Source organism: Ursus arctos, unplaced genomic scaffold, assembly GCF_023065955.2.
Source record: "Ursus arctos isolate Adak ecotype North America unplaced genomic scaffold, UrsArc2.0 scaffold_7, whole genome shotgun sequence".
Lineage (NCBI taxonomy): Eukaryota > Metazoa > Chordata > Mammalia > Carnivora > Ursidae > Ursus > Ursus arctos.
This window is the reverse complement of record NW_026623089.1, coordinates 51,494,510-51,518,819: the sequence shown is the minus strand read 5'-3', so window position 1 is coordinate 51,518,819 and position 24,310 is coordinate 51,494,510. Positions and strand designations below refer to the sequence as shown.

Below are 24,310 nucleotides of genomic sequence, written 5' to 3'. Positions count from 1 at the left end.
TAGGGAGTTTTTAGGGGTGGGGAGCAAAAGATCTCCTAGAAGCTATAGCAGCTCCTCCTGAAAATGGAAGGGCCACAGAGCTCAACAGGTATCAATCAATTTCTTTAATTGAGTAGATTCTTCATTTATCATATCACTTTTTCCTTACAGATAACATAAAATTATGTGCTTCTGTACCAAATAACATGAAGTTTTTTATTGTATAGCTTCCTGGTTCACGTTTTTGAGAGGTTTTTAAAGAATGTTTTATTTTTCTAGTACAGATTGACTATTTAGTTTACTGAACACCTTTGAAAAGTAACTTTTCCCACCATCATTATAAACTCCCAGGATGCTTGGAAGACCAAGGAATCAAGGTCAGCTGTATTCACAGGCCTAGTCTCAAGCCTTTATCCTCTTACCCGATAACAGGCTATTCCCAGTCCTAGCCAGGTAAGGCATGAAGGCGATCTCTTACAGGCTTGCAGGTAGGTTGTCTTTGCCTTTTCGTACTGTAGAAAGAAAGCACCACTAAGCAATTGTTCTTCTGGAAGTTTCAAATGCTATATTGCTAGGATAGTCATGGGGTTCTGTAGTTGTACTCAAGACCAATCTAAGTTAAATGAGCCCCCTTTTTTTTTTAAGACGTAAGTTTTTTTTAGAGCAGTTTTAGGTTCACAGCAAAATTGAAAGGAAAGTACAGCAATTTCCCATATACCCCTTGCTGCCACACATGCATAGCCTCTCCTATTATTGACATCCCCCATCAGAGTGGTACCTCTGTTACAACTGATGAAACTACATTGATACATCATCATCACCTGAAGTCCATGGTCACATTTGGTATTACACATTCTATAGGTTTGGACAAATGTATAATGACATGTATCCATTATTAGAGTATTTTCACTGCCCTAAAAATCCTCTGTGCTCCATCTGTTCATCACTTCTCTTCCCCAACCTCTTGAAACCACTGATCTCTTTACTGTCTCCATAGTTATGCCTTTCCCAGAATGTCATACAGTTGGAATCATACAGTATGTAGCCTTCTCAGATTGGCTACTTTCACTTAGCAATATGTATTTAAGCTTCCTTTATGTTTCTTCATGGTTTGCTAGTTTATCTCTTTTTAGTGCTGAGCAATACAGGAAACGTTTAGAAAAACTCAAAAAACAAACTTCCAAAAGAATTAGACCACTTCTTATCTTGTATCTCCACTATGAGAGATGTAACTATAGGTAAGCCTCAACAAATAGCCTAAGAATTGCTTGCCTAGTGAAATTGCTTGCCGAGTGACTACTTAAGTCAGAAGCTTGGTTCAGATGCAGCTTGCAATGATGTCAGAAAGAAAACTTATTTTCTTCACTGTAGTGGATAGTGATTTTTCTCTCTTAAGCCTATACGGGCCTTCATACTTAAATTATAAGGCATTGCAACTTCTTGTTGCTGCTGTTGTTTCATTTTAGAAAGATTTTATTTATTTATTTGTCAGAGAAAGAGAGAGAGAAGGCACAAGCAGGGGGAGTGACAGGCAGAGGGAGGGGGAGTGGCAGGGAGAGGGAGAAGCAGGCTCCCCGCTGAGCAAGGAGTCTGATGTGGGACTCGATCCCGGGACGCTGGGATCATGACCTGAGCCAAAGGCAGACACTTAACTGACTGAGCCACCCAGGCATCCCTTTATTTTAAATAGAAAGATAATTGGGTGTTCTGGGGGTAGAAATGGAATGAAGTCAAAACAAAAGCATGAAGTCAAAAGGCAGAATGTTGATAATTGTTAATATGGGATGATGGGTCTATGTTGGTTCATTTCTACTATTCTGTCTACTTTGCATGTATTTGGGGTTTCTTGTTTTTGTTTTTTGTTTTTTAAGTAGGCTCCACACCCAGCATGGAGCCCAGTGCAGGGGTTGAACTCACAACCCTGAGATCAAGACCTGAGCTGAGATGGAGAATTAGATGCTTAACCGACTGAGCCACCCAGGTGCCCCATACTTTGTATGTATTTGAAATTTTCCATAACAGAAATTTTCTTTTAGAAAATTTTTAGAAGGTCTTGGGGTGATTCCTAAAATTTGGAGAGTAATTGCTAAAGAGTCAGGTTAGAGTTCCCTGTGGAACAGGGTTAGCCTCAACTGAATTAAATATAAACCTTTATGTTGAGGACGAAGTTTGAAGAAGTTCTTTTGACATTTTCCATTAGTTAAGTCAAGCTAAGAATGTTTCTACTACTGCTAATAAAAGAAAGTTAGTTTAAACGTTAACTACTCAGTAACATTTATTGAGTTCTACATAACTTTTTAGTATCGTAATGGTTAAAACCACAGACTCCAATATTAGACTGCCTGGGTTTGAATCCTGCTTCTATTAATTACTAGTTTATCTAATGTTGGTCGAATCACTTTACCTTTGGATATTAAAATACCAAAATCATAATACTGTGTTGCGTCCACACAGATGGATGCTAATGTTTGAACTATAGTCAGGTCCCAGACCATGACCTGATTTATTTACATGGTTACTCTCCATCCTCTGTCCCTCACCTCTTTCTCTTCCAGATAGATGTGCCCCAGTCGCAGGAAGATGAAGTGCATCTCAGAAGCATCCACTACAAAACTAACGGTTCGCTCATAGCATGCCTTGGCCTCAGCATGATTTCCACTTAGAAAATAGAGATGGCCCTTCACGCCCCAGACATTAGGGTTCTGAGAAAGTAAAGAACAAGTAGCACTTGGGATGAAGTGGTATTTAAAAGTACATTAATGATTTTTGTTTAACATTTAAAATTAGGCTAAGTCCTTTTTCTTTTTCTAATAGCACTCAATTAGAAAGAGGGCCATTCAGTTGCACGTGGGAGGTATTTTTCTAGGTCTGCTCCCTCATTTCTTTCTTGCATTTTTCAAAACTATTTTGTCTTTGGGGCAAATATTAAGAAAAACATTCAGATATAACCAAGAGAATGTTCACAATGAGAAAACAGAAGTCCAGAGAACTTGAAATAGATCAATTATCTGCTAAAGAGCTATCCTTATCCTTTTCTCTGCCCTTTGCAAAACTCATAACTGCTTGAGAAAAACAAATGGAAGGAAATAGATGAGTTTATTGAAGGTTGATGACCTCTGCCTCTGTAACCAGAAATCTACCTGTGATATGGCATCACCACCTTTAAGAAAGCCTGCTTGCCCCTCGTCCAAACTTACTCAAGAGGTTCTAGCAAAGGTTATTACCAGGTAGTCCATCTGGGCTGCATGTTGAAGGTATTCCTCTGCCTTGGGGAAGTCCTTCTTGAGAAGGTGTGTCTGGGCCAGCACCAAGTAATACTCGCAGCTGGGGCCTCCTTGAGGGCATAACAGCTCATGAGCAAGCACTCTGTGCACATACTGTGAGGAAAAACCGGATTATAAGAAATATATAAGTAGCTGCATTGTGTCAGTTCCATAGCTCTTGCAGGTGAATATTATGTCCCCGATAATAACGAATAAGAAACATATTTAGAATGAAATGATTATCCACTTCAAAAGGTGCATTATAAAGATTCAGCACATCATTGTTCCATTACCAGCTATTCACCTAGTCACCAAATGTAGACATTTCCAAGTGAAAAATCTGCAGTACTGCGCCGTTCTGGTCTGTCTTGTCAGCATACTAGATGAGTTTTTGCCTATATTTGTTATGCAGCAGACAAAAGCACTTCACCAACCACCCCACTGACACCTGAGATAACATTGTCAGGCAGCTGTAATTATTGAGGAAACTTAGTGAGGCAAAACCTCCCTTTCTAAAATTCTAGACTCGGGATCTTAGAAACATAAATTGTCTGTTTCTGACAAACTCTCATCCATGTCCGCCAGTTTTATACTTTGGGCTATTCTTTGCTTTTAATGCTATATAAGGCTTGCAAATTTAACAAAGTCAGATGTACTTGCTAAGCAGGGGGAAGCCCTGCTTTTCTTCTCCCTCCATTCCCATCTTAGCCTATACTATAGAAACTCCCATTAACATTTATACCTTCTTAGAAAAATAGTGGGAGGAAGTTATGGAGCTGTTCCCTCTACCTACATTTCTGGCTCTTTGCATGGGGAGGCAGGGCTAGTGACTTATTTAATCTGGGAGACAGAAAGCCTGTTTCTCTATTGGGAAATGTTAATGTGTTCAAAGTTCCTGTTTACTGTGGCCCACTCCCAGCCAGGTCATAATTCTTGCCCTTTTTTGAGCTTGCCCGCCCTGAAGCGGAACATGCACTCTGCAGGATCAGGGCCAACTCTCCTGGTTCCCGGATCTTGCTCCCCCTCCTACTGCTTGCTTCATGGATATATTTCTTGTTTTCCATGTGATAGGTAGACCTCATAGGATACTCTTCTTCTCTGGCAGGAGGGAAAATTCTCCAGTAGTTCTACCTGTGACTGTATGAGCAAGTCAAATCTGAGGCTAGTTGCATCTCCAGCCCAGTTATACAAATAAAAAAATTTAATATTTTTATTCCCCCACATAGCACCATGTATCTGTTTTTTAATTGTTTAGAACCTAGAAAGGAAGAAAGGTATGATTAGGCTCCTGTGAACCCTCAACACTCAATAATATGAATTCTGATAATAAAGTGACATCAAGCTACATAAGCCTTTAGAGTCCGATTTTGCTCTGCTGGTATTCTGAGGGAGCAGATTTGCAGTGAGGTGTTCTGATGCTCTCTGTAAAGAGTGGTTCATATTTGGATATTCACACCATTAGGCCTACAGTGTGTTCTCAAAAGCATATTTGATTTCTGCATCACACATATTAAAGCTTGGAAAGATACCATTATGGATTGAATAAATAGTTCACTAAAATCTTTCCATCTACTTGCCCTTTTCCAAACATCCTGACCTGAACAGCATTGACTTTCATCAAGAAACGTATGGTCTCCATGAAGATTGTGGCAGGAGTTTGGGAAACACCATGAGGGCTAGGATGCAGAACAGTTGATGAATCTTGACATTTTGATGTTTCTGAAAATATTATGTTAAAATAATAGATAATTAGATGTAAAGGGAAAAAATGTCAGAAGCTCAGACAGTGAGCTACATTACTACAAATGAGCAAGGAGAGTATTCTAATCTAATATATAAGAGAGGTTATAATCTGAAAAGCAGTAGATTCCTTTATAGCAGTGGTCCTCAAAAGTTCTCAAGGTTAGTCTACTGGTGGTTCCAAATGCAAGTTTCAACCAAATGAAATGGTTTTTAAAAGTATTCAGATCTTCCTGAATGTGAAACACAACCTGTAGATATTCTAAAAATGAAGAATCATTGTTAGAAAATTGTAAGTCTGTAGCTAGCCACTTCTCTGAGCTAAATATAAATCCTCGCTTATGGAAAGGGTTGCACTACTGAGTTCGGATTATCAGAGCCTAGCCTCATATGAAGGAACTTAGGCAATATGACAAACTAATCAACTTCAAATAAGTTAAGATCGCCATTTTGGTAATCATAAGAGTTTTCATCCTTGTCTAGTTTGTTTATGCCCTTCTTTCAAGTGGAAATCTTTATTCCTAAGTACCTTTTTTCACTGGTATCTCCTTGAGAAGTATGTTGTCTGGTTTTTGGCTGGCAGTTGGATCCTGAGATTGTGTGGATAACATGTGTTCTCGTGAGTCAGACTGTAGTTTGGAGGATTCTTCAAGAAAGTCATCTAGAATAGATGATGGAGCTCCTGGTCCTAAATAGATTAAACTTTAATGAAGAAAAAAAAAACTTCCTACATTGGATATTAAAAGGTTATTATAGGAGATAAAATATAATTATTTTCAAAGCATAAGAAACATATTTCCTAAATATTGCATGGACAGACTTGTTTTGTAGACTTTTTATATATTTTTTAAAGATTTTATTTTTAAGTAATCTCTACACCCAATATGGGGCTCAAACTTATGACTCTGAGATCAAGAGTCACATGCTCCAGTGACTGAGCCAGCCAGGTGCCCCAGACTTTATATTTCTGAATAATTTAAAGAGTACAAGCTAAACTGGTATAATAATTAAGAAAAAATTCTTTGAAAACTAGGAATAGAAGGGATTTTCCTTAATTCTATAAAAGTTTTTTGAAAAAGCTTATAGCGTATTTTAATTGACAAATTTTAAATTCATTCCCATTAAGATAGGAAAGAAGACACAGTTGACCACTACAACTAATATATAACATACTATTTGAGATAGTAAGAAAACATGAGTTGTATGAGGATTGGGAGGGAAAAGGTAACCCAATCATTATTGTTATTGGCAGATGATATGATAATCATGTTCTAGAAAAAAACAATAGAACTAATAACCTATTAAAATCCATAAAAGTCAAACAAGATTATCATATATAAATTCAATCTACAAAACAATAGTATACACCAAAACCTAAAATGTCAAAATCAGTAGCACACACTAAAAAATGCCAGCAATAACCAATGAGAATATGTAATTAAAATAAGATATTTTATGGTAGCAATGGTATCTATAAGGTTTTTATGAATTACTTAAACAGAGCCTCATTAGAAAAAGTGTTAAAACTTTGATAAAGGACACAGAAGATGATCTGAGGATATGGAAAGGCCTTCCACAAACTTGGATAGAATGGTTTAATAACATAAAGATGTTAATTATCCCTAAAATAATTTATAAGTTCAGTAGGGTCCAAATAAAAATTTCAACTTATGTACTTGATAAACACTATAAAATCTATATAGATAAATAAAGGTCCATGAATAGGTAAGTCTGGTATGAAAAGGCAAGTAAATGGGAGAACCTGATATACCAGATATTAAGGCATACTACAACACCACAGCAATAAAAAGAATACAATATTGTTTTAAGATCAGACAGTAAAACAGAATAAAAAGCTTAGAGACATATACCTTAAATCAAAACAGAAAAGACAGTTGTTTAATAGATCGTTTTAAGAAAATTAGATTCCTACATGGAGAAAAATAAAACTGGATGCCTACTTAGCATCACTTTCAAGAATGGAATCCAAATAAATTTAAACATAAAACTAATATTATCAAGTTAGAAAAAATGTTACTTGAGGCAAGAAGAACTATTAAAACAAAACTTCAAAGATATAAAACTACAAAGGATATGGGAGAGTTGAACATATAATCAACTAATCCAACCTAACTAAAATTCTACAGAACACTCAACAGCAGCAAAATACACATTCTTTTCAAGTGAATATGGAACATTTATCAAGATAGATCACATGATGGACCACAGAACAAGTCAAAATAAATTTAAAAGGATTCAAATCATACAAAGTGTGAAATTAAATTACAGATAAAAAACAAAGATATCTGGAAAAATCCCCATATATTTAGAAAATTAAAAGCATATAAAATTAAGTCAGGAAACAACAGATGTTGACAAGGATGCAGAGAAAGGGGAACCCTCTACTTGATTCTAGAAGTTCTAGAAAATGTTGGAAATTTTTCTAGAATTCTAAAATTTTAGACATGCGAACTCATTGATGGTGACAGAAAGATGCTTGGTGGTTGCCTGGAGAAGGGAGCCAGAGAAAGAGATTCAAATGGGCACAAGGAGAGTTTGGGAGATTTTGGATATGTTCGTTAACTTGATTGTGGTGACGTTTTCATGGGTGTGTTCATATGTCAAACATATCAAATTGTATGCGTTAAACTTGTGGAGTTTATGAAATGTCAATTATACTTCAAACTGTTAAAAATACATGCACACAAAATAACAATATATAATAACATATGAACAAAATAACATATGCAAGAAACACATAAACAAACACATATTTAACACATTAGAATGACTGATTTCCTAAAATGGTGGAAAGGAAACTGGCAATGAAGAACAGGGAAAAAAGGGAGTGTGTGTGTGAGTGTGTGTGTGTGTGTGTGTGTGTGTGTGTATGTTTGTAAATAAATAAATAAGCTTAAGAAACAGAAGAGAGGGGCGCCTGGGTGGCTCAGTCGTTAAGCGTCTGCCTTCGGCTCAGGGCATAGTCCCAGTGTTCTGGGATTGAGCCCCACATCAGGCTCCTCTGCTGGGAGCCTGCTTCTTCCTCTCCCACTCCCCCTGCTTGTGTTCCCTCTCTCGCTGGCTGTCTCTATCTCTCTGTCAAATAAATAAATAAAATCTTTAAAAAAGAAAGAAAGGAAAGAAAGAAAGAAAGAAAGAAAGAAAGAAACAAACAAACAAACAAACAAACAAACAAACACAAGAGAAATGGGGCCGCCTGGGTGGTGCAGCCAGTTAAGCATTGGACTGTTGATTTCAGCTGAGGTCATGATTTCAGGGTCCTGAGATCAAGCCCCACATTCAGCTCCGTGCTCACTGTGGAGTCTACTTGAGATTCTCTCTCCTTTTCTCTCTGCCCCTCCTGTTTGTGCTCTCTCTCTAAAATAAATTTAAAAATCTTAGAAAAAGAAAAAGAATCACAAGAGAGGGGTTGAGAGTGTTGGAAAAGAAAGTGAGGGGAAAATGAAAGAAATTTAGTCTGCTACAATGATACCCCTCTTTGGGAACGCAGAAACAGTAAATTCTGAGATTCAAAAACCTGAATAGCAACAATAAAAGCTTCAGACTTTCAATCATATGAATGAGGAATTATTTAGAAGGAGTCCTTCCTGGTATCCCTGGGACAACTCAAAACTCCATCTACTGACTCATTTGACCATTATTTACTACCTACTATGTGCCAGGTCCTATTCATAAGGCTACCTGCTGGGGCTTCCACCTTAATTGCTGTTGCAGAAGAAACATTAGTCATTCCCCAAGGGCCTAAACTGGATTCTTCTACTTTTCGTCCTTCTTCAATGTATTCAACAGTACCAATGCTCCTCTGCTTTGTTACTTGTGCCTGAAGCATTCGTGTCTGAAGTTGTTTGAAGGCTTCATGAAATGCCATTTCCATTCGAATATCATTGTTTTGAATTTCATAGTACAAACCTGAAGAAAGAAAGATGCTGAAATAAATGTGACTGGTTTTCCACATCATAAACTGAAGAACTGCAACATTTCACTTCTACTTGCCATATTTTTACCAAAGTTTAAGAACTATATGATGAACCATTAAAGAATGTAAAGAGAAAGGGAGAAACTTATAATGGAAGAAAACACATTCATATCACAGGACAATACCATACCAAGTAAAGTCCAAGCTACAACATTAGTTGGTTCCAAGCAAGTAGCATCCTCAAAGAAAATTTCTGCCTGCTCATAGTTCTCCATCAGGACAGCCAGGACACCACACAGCAACAAGCTGGGAAGAGACCACCAACACAATTAACAACATGGTCCCATGTCACAGTCATGGAACCAAGGCAATTTCATATAGAAGCTTATCTGCTTCTACTCATTCTTCATCTCCCAAGCATACCTCTGGATATGATTCTGGTTGAGGGAAAGAGCTTTCCGAAAACACTCCTGTGCTTTGATGTTGTCCTCAGTTAGGAGGCAGAAGGCACCATAGTCCAGCCAGTGTTCCAGGTTCTGGGGCTCACGGACCAACCTCTATCACATGAAGCATCAGGAGGACCCAGGTTATTGTAACATTATGTCATATTTCTTATGCACATAACACCATAAATACTATAAGTTGTATGAAAGGAGAAACTGTCATATTTTTATTTATCACTGAATTCTGAACGTCTAGCACAGTCACTTTTCTGGCTCATAGTATGTGGTGAATAATACTCATTGGAATAATTTTAAAATTAAATCTTCAAGTCATTACTTCTTAGTGTCAATGTTATGGTCACCATAAGCTCCTTTAATTACTTGGAAACCTAGATTCATTTTATAGTTCATTTTAAAGATTCACATATAATAATTTCTATCATGGTCTTGAGATGGCAAATATAAGTTTAAGTACAAATATGTAAGAAAAGCATCTCATAATGAGTGAAAACTATAAAACATTGCTGAAAGAAATTAAAGATGACATAAACAAATAGAAACACATCTCATGTCCATGGATTGAAAGACTTAATATTATTAAAATGTCAATACTGCCCAAAACAATTTACAGATTCAATACAATCTCTATCAAAATCCAGTATTTTTTGCACCAATAGGAAAAAACATCCTAGAATTTACATGGATTCTCAAAGGACCCTGAATAGCCAAAACAATCTTGAAAAAGAACAAACCTGGGGGACTCATACTTTCTAGTTTCAAAACTTAAAAAGTTATAGCAATCTTTGTGGTGCTGGTATCAAGACAAATATATAGAACAATGGAATAGAATAGAGAGCCCAGAAATAAACCCTCACATATATGGTTAAATGATTTTTTACAAAGAGGCCAAGACATTCAATATGTAAGGACAGTCTTCAGCAAATGGTGCCAGGAAAACTGGATATCCACATCTGCGTGTAAAAGAATGAAGTTGGACTCTTACTTAATGCCATATACAAAAAATAACTCAAAATGGATCAAAGCCCTAAATGTAAGACCTAAAACTGTAACATTTTGAGAAGAAAACACAGTGTAGTAGCTTCATGAGTCTGGATATGGCAATGATTTCTTGGATATGATACTAAAAGCACAGTTAAAAGAAAAAATAGACAAATTGGACTTCATCAAATACCTTTAAAAAACGTTTGTACATCAAGAGACACTATCAACAGAGTAAAGAGGTAACTCACAGACTGGGAGAAGATATTTGCAAATCATATACCTGTCTCTGGTAAGAGGTTTATATTCAGAATATGTAAAGAACTACTAAAACTCAACAACAAAAAATTAAACAACCTGACTAAAAAATGGGCAAAGGACTTAAATAGACATTTCTCTGAAGATCTACAAGTGGTCAAAATGCATGGGAAAAGATGCTCAACATTACTAATCATCAGGGAATCAAACTGCAGTGAAATACCACCTCCCACCCATCAGGAGAGCCACTGTCAACAAAGCAGAAAATAACAATTGTTGAGGATGTGTAAACAGTAGGACTGTAAAATGAGGCAGTCACTTTGTAAAATGTATGGTGGTTCCTCAAAATTTAAAAATAGAATTGATACAGAAACCTTCTGTATATATACCCATAAGAATTGAAAGCAGAGTTTCAAAGACAGATTTGTACATCCATGTTCATTGAAGCATTATTCATAACAGTTAGAAAGCACAAGCAACCCAAGTGCCCACTGACAGATGAATGGATAAGCAAAATGTGGTCTATACATATGGTGGAATATTATTCAGCCTTAAAAAGGAAGAAAATGATGACACATGTTACAACATGGATGAACCTTGAGGACATATGCAAAGTGAAATAAGCTAGTCACAAAAGGACATAACATATTTATATGGACTGATGTTTTAAAATTGTTGTAGTCTAACTATTCCTCTATCAATTAATTTAGAATTTGGAACATATTTTCTTATTTAAAAAGTATAAATGTGCAAATATGTTCAAAATCACCAGTCATTAGAAAATTTCAAAATAAAATTACAATGAGATATCCCTTCACACCCATTAGAATGGTTATAATTTTAAAAAGATGTATAATAATAAGAATTAGTGAGAATATGAAAAAAAATGAAACCATCATTTATTGCTGGTGGGAATGTAAAATAGTATAACCTTTTGGAAAACAGTTTGGCATTTCCTCAAAAAGTTAAGCATAGAATTACCATATAACCCAGCACTTCCACTCCTAAGTATACACGCAAGAGAACTAAAAACACAGGTCCCTACAAAACTTAAACACTTTATATACGAATGTTCATAACAGCATTATCCATAATAGGCAAAAAGTAGAAATCAGTCAAATACCCACACCTAATGAACAAATAAACAAAATGTGCTGTATCTACACAATGGAATGTTATTAAGCCATTAAAAGGAATAAAATACTAATACATGCTATGGCATGAACGACTTTTAGAAACATTATGCTAAGTGAAAGAAGGTAGTCACAAAAGACCACATATTGTATGATTCCATTTATACATGTATGTTATACATTTATGCTGTATGTTAACATGCAGTGTTATATTCATTTTAGGTGCACAATATAATAATTCAACAATTCTATACCAGTACTCAGTACTCATCATGATCAAGTGTACTCTCCATCTGCTTTATCTATTTCACCCATCCCCCCACCCACCTCCCTTCTGGCAACCACCAGTTTGTCCTCGTTATTTAAGAGCTTTTTTTCCCCCTTTTCTCCCCTTTGTTCTTCTGTTTTGTTTCCTAAATTCCACGCATGAGTGGAATCATATGGACTTGTCTTTCTCTGTCTGACTTATTTCATTTAGCATTATACCCTCTAGGTCCATCCATATTGTTGCAAATGGCAAAAGCTCATTCTTTTCTATGGCTGAATATATATATACCACATTTTCTTTACTCAGCTACCGGTGTACACTTGGGTTGCTTTATAACTTGGCTATTATAAATAATGTTGCAGTAAACATAGAGATGTATATATCTTTTCAGATTAGTGTTTTCATTTTCTTTGTGATATGTATGATTGCATTTATATAAACTGTCTACAACAGGCAAACCTATATATAAAGTAAATTAATGGTTGCCTTGGGCTAGCAGTAAAGAGGAATAAGAAGTGATTGCTAATGGGTACAAGGTTTCTTTTTGGGGTAGTGCAAATGCTCTAAAATTAGATTATAGTATTACTATGAACCTAAAACTGCTCTTTGAAAAGTCTATCAAAAATTAGGGGCACTGGCTGGCTCAGTTGAGGAGCATGTGATTCTTGATCTTGGGGTCATGAGTTCAAGCCCCATGTTGGGTATAGAGACTATTAAAAATTTTTGTAAGGGCGCCTGGGTGGTTCAGTCATTTAAGTGTCTGCCTTAGCTCGGTCATGATCCCAGGGTCCTGGGATTGAGCCCTGACAGGGTCCCCGCTCAGCGGGGAGCCTGCTTCACCCTCTGCCCATCCCCCCCTGCTCATGCTTGCGCTCTCTCTCTCTCTCAAATGAACAAATAAAATATTTTAAAAACTTTTTTTTGGTAAAAATTAGATTGAGGTGATGGTTACACAATTCTATAAGTAAACTAAATACCACTGTACACTTTATATTTATTTTTTTATTGACATATAGTTGACATACAATATTGTATTTGTTTCAGATGTACAACATAGTAATTTGACAACTATATGGATCACAAAATCACAAAACTACTCATCAAGTGTAGTTACCATCTGTCACCATACAAAATTATTATATATTCCCTAGGCTGTACTTCTCATATTTATTTATCTTGTAATTTATTTATTTTATAACTGTAAGCTTGTACCTCTTCATCCCCTTCACCTATTTTGCCCATTCCTCCACCCCCACACAACTCAACACCAAAAAACCAAATAATACAATTGAAAATGGACAGAGAGGGGTGCCTGGGTGGTTCAGTTGGTTAAACATCTGCCTTCTGCTCGGGTCATTATACCGGAGTCCTGAGATCTGCAGAGCAGAGAGCCTGCTTCTCCTTCTCCCTCTGCTCCCCTCCCCCTGCTTGTACTCTCTCTCACTCTTTCTCTCTCTCTCAAATAAATAAAATAAAATATTTAAAATCAATGGACAGAGGACCTGAATAGACATTTTTTGAAAAAAGACATACAGGTGTCCAGCAGACACGTGAATATATGCTCAACATCACTAATTATCAGGGGAAAGTAAATCAAAACCACAATGAGATACCACTTCACACCAGTCAGAATGGCTAGTACCAAAAGATGAGAAATAACAAGTGCTGGTTAGGATGTAGAGAAAAAGGAACCCTTGTCCATTGTTGGTGGGAATGTAAACTGGTGCAGTCGCTATGGAAAACAGTATGGAGTTTCCTCAGAAAATTAAAAATAGAAATACCATACTACCCAGTAATTCCACTTCTGGACATTTACTCAAAGAAAACCAAAACAGTAATTTGAAAAGATATGCACCACCATGTTTATTGAACCATCATTTACAATAGCCAAGATACAGAAGCAACCTAAGTATCCACTGATAGATGAAGGATATAAAGAAACTGTGGTATACATATGCAATAGAATATTATTCAACCATAAAAAGAATGATATCTTGCCATTTACAACAACATGGATGGACCTGAAGGTAATACACTAAGTGAAATAAGTCAGACAGAAACAGATGAATACCATATGACTCCATTTATATGTGGAAACTAAAAAACAAAACAAATAAACAACAACAACAACAAAACCAACCCAGAAATGGACTTATAAATATAGAAAACTGGTAGTTGCCAGAGGGAGGAGTGGAAGGATGGGCAAAATAGGTGAAGGGGATTAAGACGTACAAACTGCCAGTTTTAAAATAAATAAGTCACAGGATTGAGAAGTATAGCATAGGGAATATAGTCAATAATATTGTAATAACTTGTATGGTGACAGATACTAAGTATGCTTATTGTGGTAAGCATTTCATAATGTATATAATTGTCAAATCACTATGTTGTACACATGAAACTAATACAATATGATATTATATTCAACTAAACTTTAATTAAAATAGAATGTCATAAAATGACATTATACGGTACATAAGCTTTTGACAGTGGCTTCTTTCACTCACTATAATGCCTTTGAGATTCATCCAAGTTGTATTAGTAGCTCATTTCTTTTCTTGCTGAATAGTATTTCATTATATGGATAAACCATAGCTTGTTCATTTATTCACCCTTTAAAGAACATTTGAGTTGTTTCTGGTTTGAGCAATTATGAATAAAGTTGCTATAAGAATTCATGTATATAAGATTATATTTCTTAAAGGTAAATACCCAGGAAGGTCATACGGTAAATGTGTAAGGAACTGCCAAACTATTTTCCAGAGTTCCTTTATCATTCATTTCCTCCAACAAAGTATGAGGGTTCCAGTTGCTTTGTATCCTCACCAGCACCTCATATTGTCATCATTTTTCATTTTAGTTATTCTTTTTTTTTCCCGGAGCTCATATCTGTTTATTATTTTTTTATTGTGCTCAAAAACACAGAACATAAAATTTACCATCTTAACTTTTTTTTTTATTTTTTATTATATTATGTTAGTCACCATACAGTACATCCCCGGTTTCCGATGTAAGGCTCGATGATTCATTAGTTGTGTATAACACCCAGTGCACCATGCAATACGTGCCCTCCTTACTACCCATCACCAGCCTATCCCATTCCCCCATACCCCTCCCCTCTGAGGCCCTCAGTTTGTTTCTCATAGTCCATAGTCTCTCATGTTTCATTCCCCCTTCTGATTACACCCCCTTTCTTTATCCCTTTCTTCCCCTACCGATCATCCTAGTTCTCATGTTCCATAGATGAGAGAAATCATATGATAGTTGTCTTTCTCTGCTTGACTTATTTCACTTAGCATTACCTCCTCCAGTGCCGTCCATGTTGTAGCAAATGTTGAGAACTCATTCTTTCTGATAGCTGAGTAATATTCCATTGTATATATGGACCACAACTTCTTAATCCAGTCATCTGTTGAAGGGCATCTCGGCTCCTTCCATGATTTAGCTATTGTGGACATTGCTGCTATGAACATTGGGGTGCATATGGCCCTTCTCTTCACTACATCTGTATCTTTGGGGTAAACACCCAGTAGTGCAATGGCTGGGTCATAGGGTAGCTCAATTTTTAACTTTTTAAGGGACCTCCACACTGTTTTCCAGAGTAGCTGTACCAACTTGCATTCCCACCAACAATGTAGGAGGGATCCCCTTTCTCCACATCCTCTCCAACAATTGTTTCTTGCCTTGTCAATTTTTGCCATTCTAACTGGCGTAAGGTGGTATCTCAGTGTGGTTTTGATTTGAATTTCCTTGATGGCTAATGATTTTGAACATTTTTTCATGTGTCTGTTAGCCATTTGTATGTCTTCATTGGAAAAGTGTCTGTTCATATCTTCTGCCCATTTTTTGATTTGTTTATTTGTTTCTCGTGTATTGAGTTTGAGAAGTTCTTTGTAGATCTTGGATACCAGTCCTTTATCTGTAGTGTCATTTGCAAATATATTCTCCCATTCTGTGGGCTGCCTCTTAGTTTTTCTGACTGTTTCCTTGGCTGTGCAGAAACTTTTAATCTTGATGAAGTCCCATAAATTCATTTTATCTTTTGTTTCTCTTGCCTTTGGGGATGTGTCATGAAAAAGGTTGCTTTGGCCGATGTCGTAGAGGTTGCTGCCTATGTTCTCCTCTAGAATTTTGATGGATTCCTGTCTCACATCTTTCATCCATTTGGAGTTTATTTTTGTGTATGGTGTGAGAGAGTGGTCAAGTTTCATTCTTTTGCATGTAGCTACAATTTTCCCAGCACCATTTATTGAACAGACTGTCTTTTTCCCACCGGATGTTTTTTCCTGCTTTATCAAATATTAGTTGCCCAAAGAGCCGAGGGTCCATTTCTGGGCTCTCTATTCTGTTCCATTGGTCTATGTGTCTGTTTTTGTGCCAGTACCATGCTGTCTTGGTGATCACAGCTTTGTAGTACAGCTCGAAATCCGGCATTGTGATGCCCCCAGCTTTGTTTTTCCTTTTCAACAGTTCCTTGGAGATTCGGGGCCTTTTCTGTTTCCATACAAATTTAAGGACTATTTGTTCCAGTTCTTTGAAAAATGTCCTCGGTATTTTGATCGGGATAGCATTGAAAGTGTAGATTGCTCTGGGTAGCATGGACATTTTAACTATGTTAATTCTTCCGATCCATGAGCATGGAATATCTTTCCATCTCTTTATGTCTTCCTCAATGTCTTTCAAGAGTGATTTATAGTTTCTAGAATATAGGTCCTTTACGTCTCTGGTTAAGTTAATTCCAAGGTAACGTATGGTTTTTGGTGCTATTGTAAATGGGATGGATTCCCTAATTTCTCTTTCTTCGGTCTCATTATTCGTGTATAGAAATGCAACTGATTTCTGAGCATTGATTTTGTATCCCGCCACGTTACTGAATTGCTCTATAACTTCTAATAGTTTGGGAGTGGCTTCTTTTGGGTTTTCCATATAGAGTATCATGTCATCTGCGAAGAGAGACATTTTGACTTCTTCTTTGCCGATTTGAATACCTTTGATCCCTTTTTGTCGTCTGATTGCTGTTGCAAGGACTTCTAGTACTATGTTGAATAATAGTGGCGAGAGTGGGCATCCTTGTCGAGTTCCTGATCTTAAGGGAAAGGCTTCCAGCTTTTCCCCATTGAGAATAATATTTGCAGTAGGCTTTTCATAGATGGCTTTTATGAGATTGAGAAATGTACCTTCTATTCCTACACTCTGAAGGGTTTTAATCAGGAAAGGATGCTTTATTTTGTCAAATGCTTTTTCGGCATAGATTGAGAAGATCATATGGTTCCTGAGTCTTTTCTTGTTGATATGATATATCACGCTGATTGATTTGCGAATATTGAACCACGCTTGCATCCCAGGTATGAATCCCACTTGATCGTGATGGATAATCCTTTTAATGTACTGTTGGATTCTATTAGCAAGTATCTTGTTGAGGATTTTGGCGTCCATATTCATTAGGGAGATCGGTCTGTAATTCTCCTTTTTGAGGGGGTCTTTGCCTGGTTTGGGGATCAAGGTAATATTGGCCTCATAGAATGAGTTTGGTAGCTTTCCTTCTGTTTCTATTTTTTGAAATAGCTTTAGGAGAATAGGTATTATTTCTTCTTTGAATGTTTGGTAGAATTCCCCAGGAAAACTGTCCGGGCCTGGAGTTTTGTTATTTGGAAGGTTGTTTATCACTGACTCAATTTCTTCATAATTTATTGGCCTGTTTAAGAAATCAATTTCTTCCAGTTTCAATCTTGGTAGTTTATAGGTTTCCAGGAAGGATTCCATCTCTTCCAGATTGCTTAGTTTATTGGCATATAGCTGTTGATAAAAATTTCTAATAATCCTTCCAATTTCAATGGTGTTCATCGTGACCTCTCCTTTTTCATTCATAATTTTAATAATCTGGGTCCTTTCTCTTGTCTTTTGGATAAGTCTTGCCAGGGGTCTGTCAATTTTATTGATTCTCTCAAAGAACCAGCTTCTAGTCCTGTTGATCTGCTCTACTGTACTTCTGGTTTCTGCTTGATTGATTTCAGCTCTAATCTTGGTCAACTGCTTCCTCGTGCGTGGATTAGGCCTGTCCCTCTGTTGCTGTTCCAGCTTCTTGAGGTGAGAATATAAAAACTGCATTTTAGATTTTTCTATTCTTTTGAGTGAGGCTTGGATGGCTATGTATTTCCCCCTTAGGACTGCCTTTGCAGTATCCCATAGGTTTTGGACTGTTGTATTTTCATTCTCATTGGTCTCCATAAATTGTTTAATTTGATTTTTGATTTCCTGGTTTATTGAGTCATTCCTGAGCAGGATGGTTCTTAGTCTCCAAGTGTTTGAATTTCTTCCAAATTTTTCCTTGTGGTTGAGCTCCAATTTCAGAGCGTTGTGGTCTGAGAATATGCAGGGGATAATTTCAATCTTTTGGTATCGGTTGAGACCTGTTTTGTGTCCCAGAACATAGTCTATTCTTGAGAGTGTTCCATGGGCATTAGAATAGAATGAGTATTCTTTGGTTCTGGGGTGTAGTGTTCTATATATATCTATGAGGTCCAACTTGTCGAGTATGGCATTCAAAGCCTTTGATTCTTTGCTTAGTTTTTGCCAGGGTGTTCTGTCTATTTCTGATAGTGGAGTGTTGAGGTCCCCTACTATTAATGTATTTTTATTTATATGTCTCTTTATTCTGTTTAAGAGTTGGCTTGTGTATCTTGCTGCTCCCCTGTTGGGGGCATATATATTTATAATTGTCGTATCCACTTGTTGAATACTTCCTTTAAGAATAATATAGTGCCCTTCTGCACCTCTAACTATAGTCTGTAGTTTAAAATCCAATTTATCTGATATGAGAATTGCTACCCCAGCTTTCTTTTGAGGTCCATTTGCATGAAAGATGGTACTCCATCCCCTTACTCTCAGTCTGAATGCATCTTTGGGTTCGAAATGAGTCTCTTGTAGACAGCAAATGGATGGGTCATTTCTTTTTATCCAATCTGCAGCCCTGTGGCGTTTTACGGGAGAATTTAAGCCATTAACATTAAGACTGAGTACTGAGAGATATGATTTTAATGATGCCATGTTGCCAGTAAAGTCTTTGTTTGTATTGGCTGTGACTTTCTGTTCTGTATCACTCTTGGGCCTTTTTACTTTTATAGAACCCCCCGTAATATCTTCTGTAGGGCTGGTTTCGTGGTTACAAAATTGGTTAGTGACTGGCGATTCTGAAATGTCTTTATTTTGCCATCAATTCTGAATGACAGCCTTGCTGGATAAAGGATCCTTGGCTGCATGTTTTTCTCTGAAAGAGCTTTAAATATGCTCCCCCAACCCTTTCTCTCATTCCAGGTCTGTGTAGACAGGTCTGACATAATTCTGATGCCTTTGCCTTGGTACGTGAGAAATTTCTTTGCCCTGGCCGCTTTCAATACTGTATCCTTGGATCTAATATTTGCGGATTGCACTATGACGTGACGTGGCGTAGGTTTGTCGTGGTTGAGCTTGGGAGGGGTCCTCTCTGCCTCTTGGACACGAATGTTTATTTCCCTCGCTAGATTAGGGAAGTTTTCAGCTACAATTTGTTCAAATATCTCTTCTAGACCTCTGTTTTTCTCCACCCCCTCGGGGATGCCGATGATTCTAACATTGGATCGTTTCATTGAGTCAGTAATCTCCCGTAACCTACATTCGTGGGCTTGGATTTTTTTAAGAGCAGCTTCTATTTTCGTTTTTTCCTCTATTAACCCATCCTCCAATTCACTAACCCGTTCCTCTGCTTCTGTGACCCTGGCCGTCAGAGCCTCTAGTTTTGCCTGCATTTGGCTCATAGAATTTTTAATTTCTGTCAGATTCGCTCTCATTTCTGTCCTTAGGGATTCTATATTCTCAGTAACCTTTTCGTTAATAGTTTTTTCAATTCTACTCATCATTTTGACCATCGTTACTCTGAATTCCATTTCTGATACTTTGGTTACATCCATATCCGTTATTTCTGTGGCAGAGGCCACAGACTCACTGTCTTTTCTTTGCTGGGGGGGGGGGGGCTTCTCCTTCTTGTCATTCTGATGAGGAGAGGTTGCGGGGCTGTCCAGAGCCCAAATTATTGACTGGGTCCCAGGCCGTGCCCCTTGTTTTATAGGGATCTTAGGGATGTGGGCTTCTTCTTTAAAGATTTTATTTATTTATTTATTTATGTGGCAGCCAACCAGCGAGAGAGGGAACACAGGCAGGGGAGTGGGAGAGGAAGAAGCAGGCTCCCAGCGGAGGAGCCCGATGAGGGACTCCTTTCCGGAACGCCGGGATCACGCCCTAAGCCGAAGACAGGCGCTCAATGACTGCGCCACCCAGGCGCCGGGGTTGTGGGCTTCTTGATTTTTCAGCCTGCCTTCTGTGTTCTGGGGGAGGGGCCTGCCGCATCAATACTCAGGCAACCCTGTTTGGGTAGAGTCTCCGCGTCCCCTGTGAGGGGGGATGGGGATGGGCACTCCCTGAGCCGGTATTTCCAGGCTTTTGTTCTCTGGCGGCTTTCCCTGGCGGTTTGCTGTGCCTCTTCTGAGGGTCAGAGCAGCAGCGGCCGAATTTCAGCCTCTGTCACAGAACAGAGGGATTGCGGCCTGTTCTCTACTAATGTTCTGGCCACTTTAACTCCGTTTCTGTTGGTGCTGCTCAACCCTGCAGTGTCCCTGGATGTGCGCCCCACACCCGGCATCCCAGCCCTCACTTCCAGGGCCGGCGCGTCTCTGTCCTTTGTGTTTCTAACGCCGCCAGCCGCCAGCCGCCCCGCGCGCTCCCGGATCTCCCGGTCTCAGTCTGGATCCAGTGAGCGCACCGGGATTCCGGGGTTCCGCGAGATGCCTGGTGACCGCGCTCCCGGCTCACGGTCTCAGTCTGCTGTTTTGCGGGTGCCGACCACGAGCCCGCCCGCTCCCCTGTGCAAGTGGCTACCGCTTCCCGGCGCCCGAATGCGGCGGCTCCCTCCCCGTTCCATTTATCTTCCGATATCTGTGCGCGGTTTCATGGCTCCCCGCTTCGTACCTCAATACTCAGCGCTGGAGATGTTCATTTGTAGAGATCCAGATGCGTCTTCCTGCGTCTCAGGCTGGTTCCGTGGTTGTTTAGGCTGGTCTGGTACCTATCCAGCTCGACTCGGAGGACCGGCTGAAAACGGTGTCTCCTACTCCTCCGCCATCTTAACCGGAAGTCTCATTTTAGTTATTCTAATAAATTGCAGTGGCACCTTATTGTGGTTTGAATTTGCATTCCCTAATGGCTAATGATGTTGAACATCTTTTCATGTTCTTATTTATCATATTTATGTCCTCTTTAGTGAAATACCTGTTCAAATTTTTCACCAATTTTTATTTAGTTGTTTTTCTATTGTTGAATTTTGGGAGTTCTTAATATTCTGGATACAAATCTTCTGTCAGATATACGCTTTGCAGATATTTTTTCCTAGTCTCTACCTTTTCTTTTCTTTTTGTTAATAGTATCTTTTACAGAGCACAAAATTTTAATTTTGATGAAGTTCCATTTATCCTATTTTTCTTTTATGGATCATGCTTTTGTGTCATGTCCAAGAACTCTTTACCTAAACTCCAGGTCATGAAGACTTTCTTCTTTTTTTTCTTCTAAAATTTTTATAGTTTTATGTTTTACATTCAGAACCATGGTTCATTTCAAGTTGATTTTTTTTTAAGTAGGTTCCACACCCAGCCTGGAGCCCAGCATGGGTTGAATTCACAACCCTGAGATCAAGACCTGATCAAGATCAACAGTTGGATGCTCAACCAACTGAGCCACCCAGGTGTCCCTTAAGTTGATTTTTTATATGTTTGAGGTTTAGGTCAAAGTTCATTTTTTTGCATATGGATGACCAATGGTTCTAATACCATTTTTTTTGAAAAGACTCTTTTCTCTATTCAATTTCCGTTACACCTCTGTCAAAAATATAATGGTCTTATTTGTGTGGACCTATTTTTAGACTCTTTTATTGATTTATGTGTCTATCCTTTCATCAGTCCTGTTGGGTCTCAAATAATTAAAAACTATTCATTATACCCATATTATACAAATAACAGTAACAACTACTATTGGGAAGACATTTAATTACCTCTTCATAATACACGGCTGCCATTTCAAAGTTCTCATTGACTTCCGCTTCAAATGCAAAGAGTCGAAGCTGTTCATTGCTTGTGTAAATGGTTGAAACAGCGCCTTGGAAATCATCTGGCATGGTCTTGTCAACATCAAGATGTTAAACAAAACAAAGCAATTACAAATAGAAATTCTTATAAGAATAAACTAAATGTGAGACCCCAGTTATGAGGTTGAAAATGATACTGGGGTTTTACAATATATGTCTATCAAACCATTATGCTGTATGCCTTAAACTTACACAGTGATGTATGTCAATTATGTCTCAATAAAACTGGGGAAAAAGAAAACAAAATTTGAAAAGTTTTCATTGAATCTGAAAATAGGGAGGTTATTAACTTTTACATAGCAATATCAGTGAGCTAATGGAGTGGATTCAAATTATAATGAATTGTGGAGTAAATGAGTGATTAGGGAAGTAGGTGAATATAAATTCAAGAAGTTAGAAGATGAAAGGAAGGAGGGGAAAAGTAGTAGCTAGAAATTATAGAGATTTTCTTTTTAAGCTGGGGATGCCTTTCCCATGTCCAGAGGTTTGGGAAAAGGAGTCAGCAGACAGGAGAAATTGAAAATAGAAGGAAAGAGAGAATAATTGATGGCAAGCCCAGAGTATATACAAGTGGGAAAGGATCAAAACAGAGAAGGATGTGACGCTTCTTCCTCAGACTGAAAGGAAAGAGATATAATGGATGCAGTGTGGGGTTCAGAAGTTTCAGTGTGGGGTTCATAAGTTGAGGGATTTCTGGCCTAATGATTTCCTAATGATTTCTCAAAAGAGAAATGTCAAGGGTGAAAGAGAAGCTCAGGTGTCTGAATACCAACAACCTAAGCTCACAGAAGTGAGTAAAAATTAATTTGGGCAGAACTGTTTCCCTCAACCCTCAGGGCAGTCAAAATCCCTAAGCCTCCTTTGATCTCAAATAGCTTCCTACATTTTCTCTACTGTACAGGACAAATATTATCATTCTTAGGTGCCACGACATGAAAAAGGTTGGCAAGCACTAGCTAGTCTTCAAACATCAAAACAAACAAACCAGGAGATTAAGGGTAAAGCTTCGAAAGCTGCTTCTGTACTTTTAGTGAGATATATAAGCATGTCTCACAAAGGAAACATTTTAGAAATAGCCAGAAAGGTAGGAGAAAACCCAAAAAATATTATACACTATATACCCATCCAGGAAAGCAGGTCTGGAATAATAAGTAATCTCCTGGATCGGAAGCTAGTGCCAAGGAAGACCTCCCAACATTCTTTAATTAGAAGTAAAAATATTATCAGTGACATTAACAAGTAGAATTGCTAAAGGATGTAGAGAGTAAAACTAAATTTGAGTTGGGTCAAAGAGAGCTCCTGATCATGGATTAATGCCTCTGTTCTTTGTTATTTTTAATTTTGATGGTCTTGACCTCCAAATCCCTCCAGCAACACACTTCGTTGTCCAAACCAGAAATACACTACCTCTAACATCCCACTCCCAGAATCTACATAACAAGCCTTCAGTCTTTTTGTCACTTAATTCCCTGAAAACTGGTCTCTGACTTCATTTCCTTCATTTCCAATGTGCCTATCTTTCCCAGTGCGTAAGCCTGGACCTCATGACCATCCACTCATACTACTTTCTCACCAGCACACTCAGGTCCCAGGTATCCTTGTCCTTCTCCTGCACTTGGTCTGAAGACTCCCAAATTAAAACAATCCTACTGACTTCTTCATTCTTAGACAAGAGCTGCTAACAGGTCCTGAGGAAAACTGCATACACAAAGAAATACCTGAGCTGCCACTGATTCTTTGGCATTCAGCCTTAGCTGAAGGCCTTTCATATTCTCCACAACCTATGTAGTTGTCCTTGTTCGACAACATATTCCATAATGCTATGATGCACTATCTAAATTTTCTTCTCTTTCTTCAGGCTTTTTATTCAAACATTATTCCCTTCACTGTTAGTAAAGACATTACTTCACGGAGGAAACGGAAATCATTAGGCCAGAAATCCCTCAACTTATTATCCCCACACTGAAACTTCTGAACCCCACACTGCATCCATTATATCTCTTTCCTTTCAGTCTGAGGAAGAAGCGTCACATCCTTCTCTGTTTTGATCCTTTCCCACTTGTATATACTCTGGGCTTGCCATCAATTATTCTCTCTTTCCTTCTATTTTCAATTTCTCCTG

General features: G+C 38.0%; 1 protein-coding gene across 2 annotated transcripts in view; it reads right to left on the bottom strand.

The window, feature by feature from the left end:
* Positions 1-24,310, bottom strand: part of CFAP70 (cilia and flagella associated protein 70) — a 101,696-nt gene that overhangs the window by 22,009 nt on the left and 55,377 nt on the right. For both annotated transcript variants that reach the window (XM_026504460.4, XM_048219252.2), the window contains exons 17-25: positions 22,096-22,221; positions 9,343-9,476; positions 9,110-9,225; positions 8,685-8,912; positions 5,512-5,670; positions 4,840-4,961; positions 3,204-3,356; positions 2,520-2,681; positions 402-491 (exon numbers count right to left, since the gene is read on the bottom strand). In XM_026504460.4, coding sequence (XP_026360245.1) covers positions 402-491; positions 2,520-2,681; positions 3,204-3,356; positions 4,840-4,961; positions 5,512-5,670; positions 8,685-8,912; positions 9,110-9,225; positions 9,343-9,476; positions 22,096-22,221 — 1,290 coding nt within the window. The remainder of the gene's footprint in view (positions 1-401; positions 492-2,519; positions 2,682-3,203; positions 3,357-4,839; positions 4,962-5,511; positions 5,671-8,684; positions 8,913-9,109; positions 9,226-9,342; positions 9,477-22,095; positions 22,222-24,310) is intronic.